This window comes from Pituophis catenifer, unplaced genomic scaffold, assembly GCF_029215685.1.
Source record: "Pituophis catenifer annectens isolate HBS135680 unplaced genomic scaffold, rPitCat1.0.hap2 SCAF_8, whole genome shotgun sequence".
Lineage (NCBI taxonomy): Eukaryota > Metazoa > Chordata > Lepidosauria > Squamata > Colubridae > Pituophis > Pituophis catenifer.
Window position 1 is genome coordinate 11,666,988 of NW_027256888.1, and position 13,683 is coordinate 11,680,670.

At 41.8% G+C, this 13,683-nt stretch overlaps 1 protein-coding gene across 1 annotated transcript in view; it reads right to left on the reverse strand.

Moving 5' to 3' along the window:
* Positions 1-2,689: 2,689 nt before the first annotated feature.
* NFXL1 (nuclear transcription factor, X-box binding like 1) overlaps positions 2,690-13,683 on the reverse strand; it is a 64,049-nt gene continuing 53,055 nt past the window's right edge. Inside the window, exons 20-22 of the mRNA XM_070948209.1 lie at positions 12,793-12,879; positions 6,016-6,069; positions 2,690-3,556 (exon numbers count right to left, since the gene is read on the reverse strand). Coding sequence (XP_070804310.1) covers positions 3,383-3,556; positions 6,016-6,069; positions 12,793-12,879 — 315 coding nt within the window. The 3' untranslated portion in view covers positions 2,690-3,382. The remainder of the gene's footprint in view (positions 3,557-6,015; positions 6,070-12,792; positions 12,880-13,683) is intronic.

The window sequence follows — 13,683 nt, forward strand, 5'->3', positions numbered from 1 at the left end:
GTAAATGAATTTACCCCTCCAAGTAACTTTATATTCTCCTAAGAGAGTACCGTATTTTTCTGTGTATAAGACGCTCCGGACTATAAGATGCACCTATCTTATTTGGTGAGGAAAACAAGAAAAAGAAATCTGCTTCTGCCTCCCAGCAATTTTGCCTCATTCCAGCAAACAGCAAACAGCCTGCTTTACTTTCATTTTCATTTTTAGCATAGCTTGATTAGCACAAGAAAAAAGAAAATCTGCTCCCAGCAATTTTCCTCCTTGCAGCAAGCAGAAGCCCCCACAAAACAGCTGAGAGAAAAACAGCTGAGAGTCTGGAGACCGATCCAATCAACCTGTGCTAATCAGGATGTGCTGAAGCTGAAATGGGCTGTTTTTTCTTGCTGCTTGCTGGTTTAAGGCACCCTGTTATTAAGCTGGTTATTAAGACCAGCTGCCTGCAATTACTGCAGGGTTCGAATCTCGCCAAGGCTCAAGGTTGACTCAGCCTTCCATCCTTTCTAAGGTAGGTAAATTGAGGACCCAGTTGTGGGGGCAATAAGCTGACTTTATATAATATACAAAAGGATGAAGGCTATTGCTTAGCGCATTGTAAGCTGCCCTGAGACTTCAGAGAAGGACGGCATATAAATCAAATTAAAAAAAAAAAAAAAAGAGGTAAATTGCTGGGAGGCAGAGGCCAAAGGGTGGGGGCTAGTGGGTGGGCGGGGCTAATTCAGTGTATAAGACACCTAAATTTTCACCCCCTTTTAGGGGGGAAAAAGGTATGTCTTATACTCTGAAAAATATGCCATATGCTGATAAGTTTGTTGCAAAAAAAGCATGACCATGCTCTCTAGAGTGTGAGCTATAGTCAGCTTAGGAAAATAAATATCATTAAGATACTTATTTTCATATTGGGCATTGTTTTTGTTTTTACGGAAAGGTGGCTGTGGTGCTTAAAGCTGATTAAACAGAAAATGAGATTCATAAAAACTTCTACAGTAGTACAAAATTATGGTTGCACCCTTCCCTGTTGTTTTCATCTAAAATGAAACTTTCTCTGATTTTGCAATATTCTTCCCCTAGAGTGGGGTGGGAATGGGGATTTTGCAGTATCCTTCCCCTGGAGTGGGGTGGCAATGGGGATTTTGTAGTATCCTTCCCCTGGAGTGGGGTGGCAATGGGGATTTTGCAGTATGCTTCTCCCAGGAGTGGGGTGGGAATGAAGATTTTGCAATATTCTTCCCCTAGAGTGGGGTGGGAATGGGGATTTTGCAGTATCCTTCCCCAGGAGTGGAGTGGGATTTTGCAGTATCCTTCCCCTGCCACGCCCACCAAACCACGCCCACAGAACTGGTAGTAAAAAAAAATTGGATTTCACCACTGCCTCCACATGTATAAAAACTTTTTTTTTTTTTTTTTTTGGCTTTAATTTATATGCCGCCCTTCTCTGGAGACTCAGGGCGGCTTACAATGCGTTAAGCAATAGCCTTCATACTTTTGTATATTTATACAAAGTCAGTTTATTGCCCCCACAATCTGGGTCCTCATTTCACCTACCTTTGAAAGGATGGAAGGCTGAGTCAACCTTGAGCCTGGTGAGATTTGAACTTGCAGTAATTGCAAGCAGCAGATATTAACAACAGTGCTTTAATCCACTGTGCTACCAAGGCTCTATTATGTATTGGGTATCTTGTTTTCAATTGATAGAAAACCTGGCTGATTTAAATGCCTATCAGAAGAAATGCTATATTAGCTTCCAATGAGTGAAAGTCATTGTGATATATAGGATAAACAGAATCCATTATGGCCAAAAATGCACTAAAGGGAAAATATTTTTTTTCTCCCTGGAATAAAATATTGCAAGCCCAGTGTTTAAAAAGATGGAACTATATACAGTATGAAAACAGTAAGTTTTCTGGGTTTTGTACCATGAATTTTGTCTTCATGCAACCATGTCTTCACTTCCTCAAATAAATTACAGTATTTGCAAACCATGTTTCTAATATATAATGGGAAAGTTATATGCGTATAAATACCTATATACCCCCTTTCTGGGCCTAGATATTTTTATAATGTGTAATACTTTTATAATGGTAATCTCCTCTAATCCATTTCATTAATATTTGAAAATATCACCTCCAGATGAGATGGGTAGCACAGAATAATAATAATAATAATAATTAATAATAATTAATAATAATAATAATAATAATAATAATAATAATAATAATAATAATAATTTATTTCTATACCGCCGTTCTCCTGCAATAATGAAAAGGGATATTGGAAGCTTCTATTTCTTTTATACATTTTTATAGTTCTTTCTGCATTTTTTCTTCTTCAATTCTTTTACTTTTTATTATATTGTGTAGTTTTAATGTTCTGTGTAAAACGTTTAATAGAATTTTGATGAACAACCAAATACTACAAGGTTTGAAGATGGGCTAGTAATGTGTTAATGTTAATATATTGTAAATATGTATCAGGTTGGTTGAACATTTAAACAACTTTTAATTGTTCACTTAGAAGGCACAATTTTAAGATATGCTAATACGTTAACATATTAACATATCTGAATCAGGTAAGTCTTTTCTATGAGTAGACGTGCAGATATTGATAAAACGAGTGCCACTTATACACAAAACAGACAGATATAATAATTTATTTAAAGTACATTTTCATTATGAAAACAGTTTTTCCAGTGGGGCAGAGATATTAGCCTTAAATACTATGGTTTGGAAGTCTTTCAGCTGAAGAGAGCTAAATCTAAAGAAGAAGCCGTTTACATAGACTATTGTGGAAATCACAGTAGAAATTGTCTAATACAGAAAGAGCTGCTATTTGATTATATAATTAACAAAAATGGATCTTAAGATCTCAGAATGCTTAAAGTAGATTTTTTTAAAATAAACAACTTTTGACAAAGTATAATTAGAATTTCTATACAGCTTCAGGTTTTTCTTTGAGGACCTTTTATTAATTTAACTAAATGTAAAATACTAGCTAGCTAAACCTACTTGCAGGGCTGTGCAAGTCTACTAAACCGAGTGTAACATGTAATATTTAAATCACCAAGAGATCATGCTTATGAACATCCTTCAAAATAACTAAGCACTAGCTACCCTCAGCTAACCTGAAATAAAATAATGTCAGAGAAGCAATACCTGATTAATCTTATGCAAACCTTTTATAAAGAACTTGGCATATTTGCCTAGGACTGAGTATGGTACGATCATCACAAAATATTTTGAAGTGATTTTGAGGTAAAAACCGAAATAGGTTTTGTTCTATCAATCAACAGTGAAATTACTGAAAAACACCAATGACCACTCAATATAGAACACAGAACACATTTTACCAATTCTTTACATAGAAGCATGCGGAAGTAATTAAGACTTCAATTATTGTATGCTAGGAACCAGGCAACCATTAAGACAATAATTCCACCGACTGGCAGCAGAATCATATTCTTATACTTTTGCCATAAAGGTTGTTCAACTTCGATCTCATCCTTTTTCCGCTTATTCTTCCGACGTCCTTTCAACCTGTTTTCAAAAGCCTCCAGTTCTGCCTGTAGAAGAGAGAGAGGGAGAAAAAAGATGACATTAAATGATAAAAAAAAAATTTAACAATAGAACTTACCAATTTTTCCCCGCTTATTTCTCAAAATAATATACTGTATGATATAATGGTTCTGTGTAAATGGAATAATGCCAACATCTGACTTGGTGATGATTATTAAGGAAAGAAATGGGATAGTCCAACCTACTTTGAGAACATCAGACTGAAAAAAGTTCTTCTACTACAAGCATATGGTAATACATGCACACTTTGACCCTACTCGTATACTGTAACTGGTGGAAGCTCACTTGGAGTGAAACAAAAAGTCTAAGAGTATTTATATTCTTCAAGGTCTTTGAATAAGCAACAGATTTCTGGAACTTCTAGCAATTGCAGCCTTCATTTTTAAAAAATGCATTTGTGTGCTCATGGACATTAATGTGAGAAGGTACATGCAACAAACTCATTCAACGTTTCTTCGGGGAGAAGCTTCTACTCTAAATAGCACTTAAGAGTCTAGACACGTGATGGCGAACCTATGGCACGCGTGCCACCTGTGCACGCGGAGCCATATCTGTGGGCACGCGACTGTTGCCCTAGCTCAGCTCCAGCGCGCATGCGCACGCCAGCCAGCTGATTTTCAGACCTTCCAGTCCCACTGGAAGTTGGGAAATGGGCTGTTTCCAGCTTCTGGAGGGCCTCTGGGGGGCTGGGGAAGGCCTTTTTCACCCTCCCCAGGCTCCAAGAAAGCCTCTGGAGCCTGGGGAGGGCGAAAAAACGGGCCTACCTGGCCCACCGTGCCATCACGTGCCAAAAGCGGGGAAAGCACGGGGGGGTCGTGCACACATGCGTGGGGGGCGGGGCGCATTGAATTGTGGGTGTGGGCATGCCCACGTGCAACCCCCCGCTTTTGGCACGCGACAGCAAAAAGGTTAGCCATCACTGGTCTAGACTTATCTACCGCTTCACAATGTTTTATAGTCCTCTCTAAGTGGTTTACAGAGTTAGCATATTGCCCCCAACAACCTGGGTCCTCAGTTTATGGACGTTGGAAGGGGGGAAAGGCTGAGTCAACCTTGAGCCAGTGATAACTGAACTGCTGGCAATTGGCAGAATTAGCCTGCAATACTGCATTGTAACCACTGCACCACCACGGCCCTTAAGGCAGTAGCTCCTTATTAAGAAGGACATTATGACTTTAGCAGTAGCCCATACTTAAAGAACCATCTGGTATATTTTCATGAGATGTACATTGAATGTTTAATATTGCTGCAATGAGCAACTTGCAGGGGAAGGAAATAAGAGAAACGATGAATTTACTATATATCAAAGTGTTATGGTTGCTATAGATTGCATTAAATAAATTCTATCATAAGGGAAAAAGAATTTCTGATAATTGTATTATCAAAGGTTGTTCATGAAGATTTTAATCAGCGAAGAATGAACATGCTAGAGGAAAGGATATTATCAGACGAAGCAAGCACTACAATTTAAAAAATACAATTATGCAATAATATTTAGCCAACCCAACATATGGGTACTGCTCTTTTTCCGTGATCACATATGCAATACAAGTGGCATTTGGCACAATTATAAATCACACTCTTATCAACAAACGAAGATCCTCTTCGTCATGAAAAAGGGGAAGGAACATTTAGAAGAATGAAAACTGCCAAAGCAATTGTTATGCGGGAGTTTTGAGAGGTGATTATCAAACCATATTTGAACACATTGGTCAGATTGCCCACAGAAGCCAACATTCTTCTAAATTACAGCTTATCGTGATTGTGCAGTGGGCATTTAATAACTAATATGCAATCGTTCCATTTGCCTCTTCCTGCCAGCAAGAACAGCTAAGTAAATTAGGGAGCCTGAGTGTGCTTTGTTTAGCATTATCTCTTCGCAGGATCCCTTCTGATAAGGTCGCCTCTGACCGTTGGCGTCAGAGTCTACGTTATCAGAAGGGCAACAAAATAGAGATCCCAATAAAATAGAGAAACTTATTTATAACATGGAACAATCTACTGCAATGCTCTCTACATGGGGCTCCCCTTGAGGAGCACCCGGAGGCTCCAGCTGGTCCAGAATGCAGCCGCGCGGGTGGTTATGGGAGCGGCGTGCACTGGCTCCCGGTGGTCTTCCGGGTGCGCGTCAAGGTTTTGGTTACCACCTTTAGAGTGCTCCATGGCATCGGACCGGGGTATTTACGAGACCGCCTTCTGCTACCAATAGCCTCTCACCGACCAGTACGCTCCCATAGAGAGGGGCTTCTCAGGGTGCCGTCGGCCAAACAGTGTCGACTGGCGGCCCCCAGGGGGAGAGCCTTCTCTGTGGGGGCACCTACCATCTGGAACGAGCTCCCCCCAGAGATACGGAGGATCCCGGATCTGCGCACGTATTTAAGGTACGTGAGTATTTAAGGTTGCAGACCCCTGTCCTATGTGATGGAAATAGAGTTGGGGTGCATACCTGCTGTCTTCGTTTTTCCTCTTCGATGGCAGCTCTAGCCTCTGCTTCCTTAATCTGTGGGAATAAAATATAAAAATCTACTGTGTTGCTTTTTATGAAAATAGCTCCAAATAGATTATCTAACTACTACAACATACTTTCATATGACGTGACATTAGGAAACGACAGTATTTTCAGCAGCTCTCTAAGGTATAGATATAGGTATGACTCACCTTTTCCAGATTGAGTGCCCAAAGTGCAATGTGTGCACAGCCCCCGCGCATGCGCTCCACCCCTGCACATGCACACACGGTGCCGGACATGCCCCGCCCATGCATGCATGCACGGCCCCCCTCATGCGCCCTCTGCACATGCGGCCACCCGTGCATGCATGCCCCCGCACGTCCCCCTATCCCCTGCACATACGTGGCAGAATCCCAAACACCAGCTGGCTGGCGGGAGGCGCACATGCATGTGCAACAGAGCTTAACTGGGGCGACAGCTCACATGCTCACGGAGAGGGCGCTGTGTGTCACCTCTGGCAAGTGTACCATAGGTTCGCCATCACGGGTATACGGTTTAAGGCCATAGTGGTGCAGTGGTTAGAATGCAGCGTTGCAGGCTACTTCTGCTGACTGACGACTGCCAGTACTTCTGCAGTGATCAATCCTGATCGGCTCATGTTTGACTCAGCCTTCCATCCTTCCGAGGTGAGTAAAATGAGGACCCAGATTGTTGGGGGCAAGAGGCTGACTCTTCAAACCGCTTAGAGAGGGCTGTAAAGCACCGTGAAGCGGTATAAAAGTCTAAGTGCTATTGCTATAGGCAGATAACTTTCTGAGCCGTGCTACTCAACTTCATTAAGGACCGTAAAATGTTGATTTAACTGTAAAACGGGGGGGGGGGGGGGCGGGGCGGGGGAGAAGAGTGCATGCTATTCCTGATTGCCCATTCAACTCAGTGGTGAGTTTCAAAATTTTTTACTACCGGTTCTGTGGGCATGGCTTGGTGGGCGTGGCATGGCATGGCTTGGTGGGCGTGGCAGGGGAAAGATACTATAAAATCTCCATTCCCACTCCACGCCCGGGGAAGGTTACTGTAAAATCCCCATTTCCTCCCGATCAGCTGGGACTTGGGAGGCAGAGAATAGATGGGGGCAGGGCCAGTCAGAATTTTTATTACCGGTTCTCCAAACTACTCAAAATTCCCGCTACCGGTTCTCCAGAACTCCAGAACCCAACAGGTCAGACCCTGCTGAAACCCGCCTCTGATTCAACTGGAGAATATATCACCCACAGCAATATTATCATGCAAACTGCATTATTTGCGATCACTTTATATCATTTATATAATGACAAGAGTGCACAAATTAGTTCAAATAATGTAAATACTTGGGTGGGGTGGCAAATTAGGAAAGCAGCATTATGCCAATGTGACAAAAGTTCTAAGCCTGCTCTAGATGCTCCATGACATCGCAGGCATCTTCAAAGTGGTGGGCTGAAGAGTGCTGGTATCCGGGGACATCTTCGCTTAAGTCTTTTTGTATGTGATCTACTCTGTTTCCCCCAAAATAATTTATTTATTTCAGGGTTCAAAAAAATATAAGACAGGGTCTTATTTTCGGGAAAACACGGTAAGCATATACTCTTTACACCAGAGGTCTGCAACCTTAAACACTCAAAGAGCCATTTGGACCCATTTCCCACAGAAAAGAAAACACCGGGAGCCACAAAACCCTTCCCGTGCCTGACTATTTCTTGAGCGGCCACAAAACTAGCATATGTAGTTGAATTAAACGTTCTGTTTTCTTCTGAAGCTTTTCTTTTCTTGGATTTATCCATGGTTGGCCTACTGGTTGAAATGCTCAATAAATTGCATGCCGGCAGGTGTCGCACATTGGCGGTTGTGACGCATATTTTGAGGGACAGGGAGCCGCAGCAGAGGGGTGAAAGAGCCACATGCGGCTCCAGAGCCGCAGGTTGCTGACTCCTGCTTTACACAAATAGCGGAAGATCAGCTACTCAGCTTCTGAGGACTATATCTGGAGCTTGGGAAATGGCCCAACCTTGCTGGGTTGGTCCAGTTTACCTGCTGAAGCAGAAGCGGCTTCAAACACAAGAGGTCTGACCTCCTCCCAGGTAGCGTGGGAAAAACCCCACCTGCCCAAATGCCCAAGGCAAAACTTGGTTTCATAAGGGGGGGGGCGGGGGAGGAGGAGGAGAGAAATTCCTACATTGCATTCAGGCAACGTAGAAATATTTTAGCCTCGCCTTCCAATGGCGCTTTTCAAAAGGCAACTGGACTTCCTTGGTTTTTCTTTGAAAATGTTTCGCTTCTCATCCAAGAAGCTTCTCCCGTTTTAACTGACTGGTGGGGAATGGAAGGGTTTATATTCTTTGCAGTCGTCTGGTAGTTAGCTCTCTGAGAGTTTGAGACCACTGAGGGCTGAGGGGAGGCTCTGTCTGTATCCACAGAGTTACCTGAATCAGAGTATAAACAGGTGTGGAATCTTCATAGGACTGCATTGTAAACAGAAGTTAGGTGGTGGCGTATTCTTCCCCCTTTTTTAGGGAGAATTTGTACAATTCTAGCCTAGATGGCCTCTTTAACTCCTCTTTCAAACAGTGGTCCTCTCCGTACAATAAATGAACTTTACTGTCTTCAAAAGACCCTTGGTTTTTCAGAAGCAGATGGACTGCTGAATCCTATTTTGTTCTCCTGTGTGAAGTGGTTGTTTTGTTTCCCCAATGTACAGGACTGCGCGTGCCTTGCTAGACCGCACTGCATATCCCACTTCACTCTATTTGTGTCTGGGTGTTTTGTCCTTGAGGTGGATAAGCTTCTGTCTTAATGTATAAAGATAAAAGGTTCCCCTCGCACATATGTGCTGGTTGTTCCCGACTCTGGGCGGTGCTCATCTCTGTTTCAAAGCCGAAGAGCCAGCGCTGTCTGAAGACGTCTCCGTGGTCATGTGGCCGGTATGATGTGGCCAAAGACACACGGAACGCTGTTACCTCCCCACCAAAAGTGGTCCCTATTTTTCTACTTTGCATTTTTTACGTGCTTTCGAACTGCTAGGTTGGCAGAAGCTGGGACAAGTAACGGGAGCTCATCCTGTTACGCAGCACTAGGGATTCGAACCGCTGAACTGCTGACCTTTTGATCGACAAGTCTTAGCCACTGAGCCACCAGCTTTTAAAGTGTGCAGTTATGTTGCATTGATTGTATTTGTACCCTATGACTATCATTAAGTGTTGTACCCTATGATTCTTGATGAACGTATCTTTTATGTACACTGAGAGCATATGCACCAAGACAAATTCCTTGTGTGTCCAATCACACTTGGCCAATAAAAAATTCTATTCTATTCTATTCTATTCTATTCTATTCTATTCTATTCTATTCTATTCTATTCTATTCTATTCTATTCTATTCTATTCCCTCCTGAGCTTTTCAGATATTCCTGCAATGTATGGAATGACAACGATGCTGTTTGTTTCTCTTCTCTGTCTGTTATGGAAGAGCTCCCGCTGGATCATTTTGTGGATCTGATGAAGACCCAGTTGGATAGCCACAAGTTCTGAGGGCCTCCTGTACAAACCAAGGATGTACAGTTGTCTTTTGAAAAAAGCACCTTTGGGACAATCATGGCCTGGATGATTGACAATGTTCATAGACATTCCAGCCTCACCCACATATGTGCAAAGATCCCAGACTGTCCCAGTCATCCCCTTCACAATGTGACCCTTGGAGTCCCTAAAACCTGAAGTGTGGCTCTTAGTCACCAAAAAACGGCTCATCTCTGCTTCAAGTTCTGATTTTGTTAAAATGCCAATTTCTCCAATATATAGGATAGAATAGGATAGGATAGGATAAGATAGGATAGGATAGGATAGGATAGGATAGGATAGGATAGGATAGGATAGGATAGGATAGGATAGGATAGGATAGGATAGGATTCTTTATTGGCCAAGTGTGATTGGACACACAAGGAATTTGTCTTTGGTGCATACGCTCTCAGTGTACATAAAAGAAAAGATACATTCGTCAAGAATCATAAGGTACAACACTTAATGATAGTCATAGGGAATAAATAAGCAATCAAATCATATTGGGAAACAGTCAATATAAATTGTAAGGATACCAGCAACAAGGTTACAGTCATACAGTCATAAGTGGGAGGAGATGGGTGATCATGCTTCCCTCAAACATGATTTCTACTATGTGGAATATCCATTATAGATTTCAAACCAACTGCTGTGCAAATAGATTGTGTGTCATGCATGTGAGGAGGAAGAGGAAGAGGAAGGAGGAGTCAGGTCTCTTCCCTCAAGGCAATAATGGTCGTTGTCAGGAGCAGATGGGATGCAAGAAATTAATTCACTGGTCTTTTCCTAAAATGAGTCAGTCAAGTTTATAAAGCAGCCAAATAGTTGACAGATTCTGTGTGCAACTGCTAGGAATGATGGACTTAAGATTCCTGATGTGGACAAATAGCAGAACTAAGGAACTGCCCTCCAGATCGCTCCACCCCTCTCAATATGCAGAGTTCTGATCACAGGGACAGCAGATTTGAGGGCAAATATATTTGTTTCCGTATTTAGGATTCCCATTTGTTCTGTTCCCAGATTGGGTGTTTTACATCAATAACGACATATTTCCTTTCTCTTTTTTTGGCACACCTTGCTGCGCTGCCATCTGGCATGCAACATGCCAGGGCTCAGAAGTGACAAACTCGGAATGCAACATCGTGCCCTCATTGAATAAATTAAAATCTGTTCCAAATTAGTCCATTCGACTTTAGAAAGCAAGATTTTTGTAACGCACAGCCCTTTTTTTTTTTATTTCTTTGTTGGAATACCATAATGCAAATGCTTTTTATTTGCATTGGCAATCCCTATTCATTAAATACAACCATTAAGAAAGCTATAACTTAGCTATAGTTCACCCTATTATTGATATGCTGCCCAGTAAAATTTCCACAGAGCAGAGCAAGCTGATTTAAGGTCCTTCCAGAAACATTGTAGTTACTATATGGAATTTTTCATTATCTTAAAACAGGTATGTGTTATTTTTCAATCACTCAAGAATTATGATCGCCACATGCAGAGGCATATATTATTAATATCATTATTCTTACACTAGAGTTTTTTTCAGCGTAACTTTTATTTCCCATTAAAAGTAGCTCAAATCGTTCAAAATGAAATGGTACAGAGGCCTGATATATGCTTGTCACATGTTGGCTGTTAAATGAAAAGGGTTTATTTCATTTATTTATTCGCTGCTTTTATTATTTTTTAAATAACTCAAGTTGGTGAATGCACCTAATATTCCTTCCTCCCCGTATAACCCTCTTATAGCTGAAATTACATTCACAAAATGGATGGGTACATACCAGAGGTGGGTTTCAGCGGGTTCTGACCAGTTCTGGAGAACCGGTAACGGAAATTTTGAGTAGTTCGGAGAACTGGTAGGAAAAATACTGACTGGCTCCACCCCCATCTATTCTCTGCCTCCCAAGTCCCAGCTGATCGGGAGGAAATGGAGATTTTGTAGTAACCTTCCCCTGGATTGGGGCGGGAATGGAGATTTTACAGTATCCTTCCTCTGCCACGCCCACCAAACCATGCCACGCCCACCAAGCTACACCCACAGAACCGGTAGTAAAAAATTTTGAAACCCACTCAATTGTATATGATATATATATATATACCCTGTTTCTCCTAAAATAAGACATCCCCTGATAATAAGCCCAATTGGGCTTTTGTGCGCATGCACTGAAAATAAGCCGTCCCTGAAAATATTTAAACGCATGCACAGCCAATCCCTGCCATTTCCTCTGGTTTCCTCCATGCATCCCAAAATAATAAGACCTCCCCAAAAATAAGGCCAAGCGCTTATTTTGGAGTCCAAAAAAATATAAGGGCCTGGTGGCTCAGCAGACTGATAGCATTGTGATTAACACCAGCTGTCTGCAATTACTGTAAGTTCAAATCTCACCAGGCTCAAGGTTGACTCAGCCTTCCATCCTTTCTAAGGTAGGTAAATTGAGGACCCAGTTTGTGGGGGCAATAAGCTGACTTTGTATAAATATACAAAAGTATGAAGGCTATTGCTTAACGCATTGTAAGCCACCCTGAGTCTCCGGAGAAGGGCGGCATATAAATTAAATTAAAAAAAAAAAAGACAGGGTCTTATTTTCGGGGAAACACGGTATATCATTGTATATTTATACAATGATAAAAACCACAGCCAAACACATGCATAAACTAACTGACAAAGAGTTTTGAAATGACAACAGATGCACTCAGTAAATTATTACGTATCAATATAACAGACCAGACAGTGCAGAATAGCAAGTCAGAGTGAGCAGTGCATTTCCCACTAAATGGAAATGAACATCTTCTATAAAAAGGCTCAAGAAACACCCCAACATAAATTATAGAAAAAAATAGAGGAATAAAGAAAGTGTTAAAATTACTGCAACCTAAAATGTGTGATGGCACATAGCATGAAAGAGCAAGACAATGGAATATGGATTACGTTACATTATATACCAAGGCAGACCCCCTACAATATTTCATCTAATTCTGCATTGTCCTTGGCTCACCTTAGTTTCAGCCAGATTCAATCCCATTTGGTGACTCTCTACTTTATTCACAGTACATACGAATGAACTAAAATTAACATGCAGTTGCTGTTTAATTGGCCTACCCAACAATCGTGGTTAGTAATCCTGTGCACATTTTCATCACTCAAAATAGCAACAGTATATTGTAACTGCAGAGGGCAAATTACCTCAGAAGCTTTCCGTTTCATTTCTTTGCATACCGCGTCACATTCTAGGAAACACTGACCTTCGCGCACTTCACTGCACAGAAGTTCCTAGGAGAACAATTTGATTTTTTTTTTAAAAAAAATAATCCTTACTTTCCCCCTCCCCCAAAATTTCGTACATATTATAACATTTACTACAAACAAAGAATGTTCAAAACAGACTATTTTATTCTTCCAATGAACGAAAGTACACTTATAACTATTTGTTTGTATTTCATGTTTCCAAACTGCCCATCTCCCTTAAAGAAGGGTTCTAAGTTGCTCCAAGTTATTTGATTAAAATGGGTAGTCGTATAGAAGGAAGAAGGAAGGAAGGGAGGGACGGATGGATTATATTGCATTCATCTGCTAGCTGGATGGATATCTCAATTTCCCTTCTTTTTACATCCCACATCCTTCTGAATGGTTTGGGAAGGAGGAAAGGACAGAATAAAGAGATTTGAAGATCTACCCACCCATCTGCTAGATCCGTGATGGCAAACCTACGGCAAAGTGGCACAAGGAGCCATTTCATCTGGCACATGCGGCATCACCCGTTTCTCTTCCGGGTTTCTGGCGTGCATGCTCGTGTGACAATTAGCTGTCCTTCTTGCGTGCAGCAGTGCTGGAAATTGGAAGAGCTGGTCTTCCATTTTCTGAATGAGCATGTGCGCCGGCTAGCTGATCGTCACGCGAGCATGCGTGCTAGAAACCTGGAAGAGTAGCTGGCCAGCACGCATGTGTGCACCAGAACCCGGAAGTTCATTTTCGGGCATGTGATTGCATCCTGGTAAGCTCCTCTTCCGGGTTGCAGTCCAGACGAGTGAGCGCGCACACGTGCTTCCTTTTTGGCACTCGGTGCCGAAAAGGTTC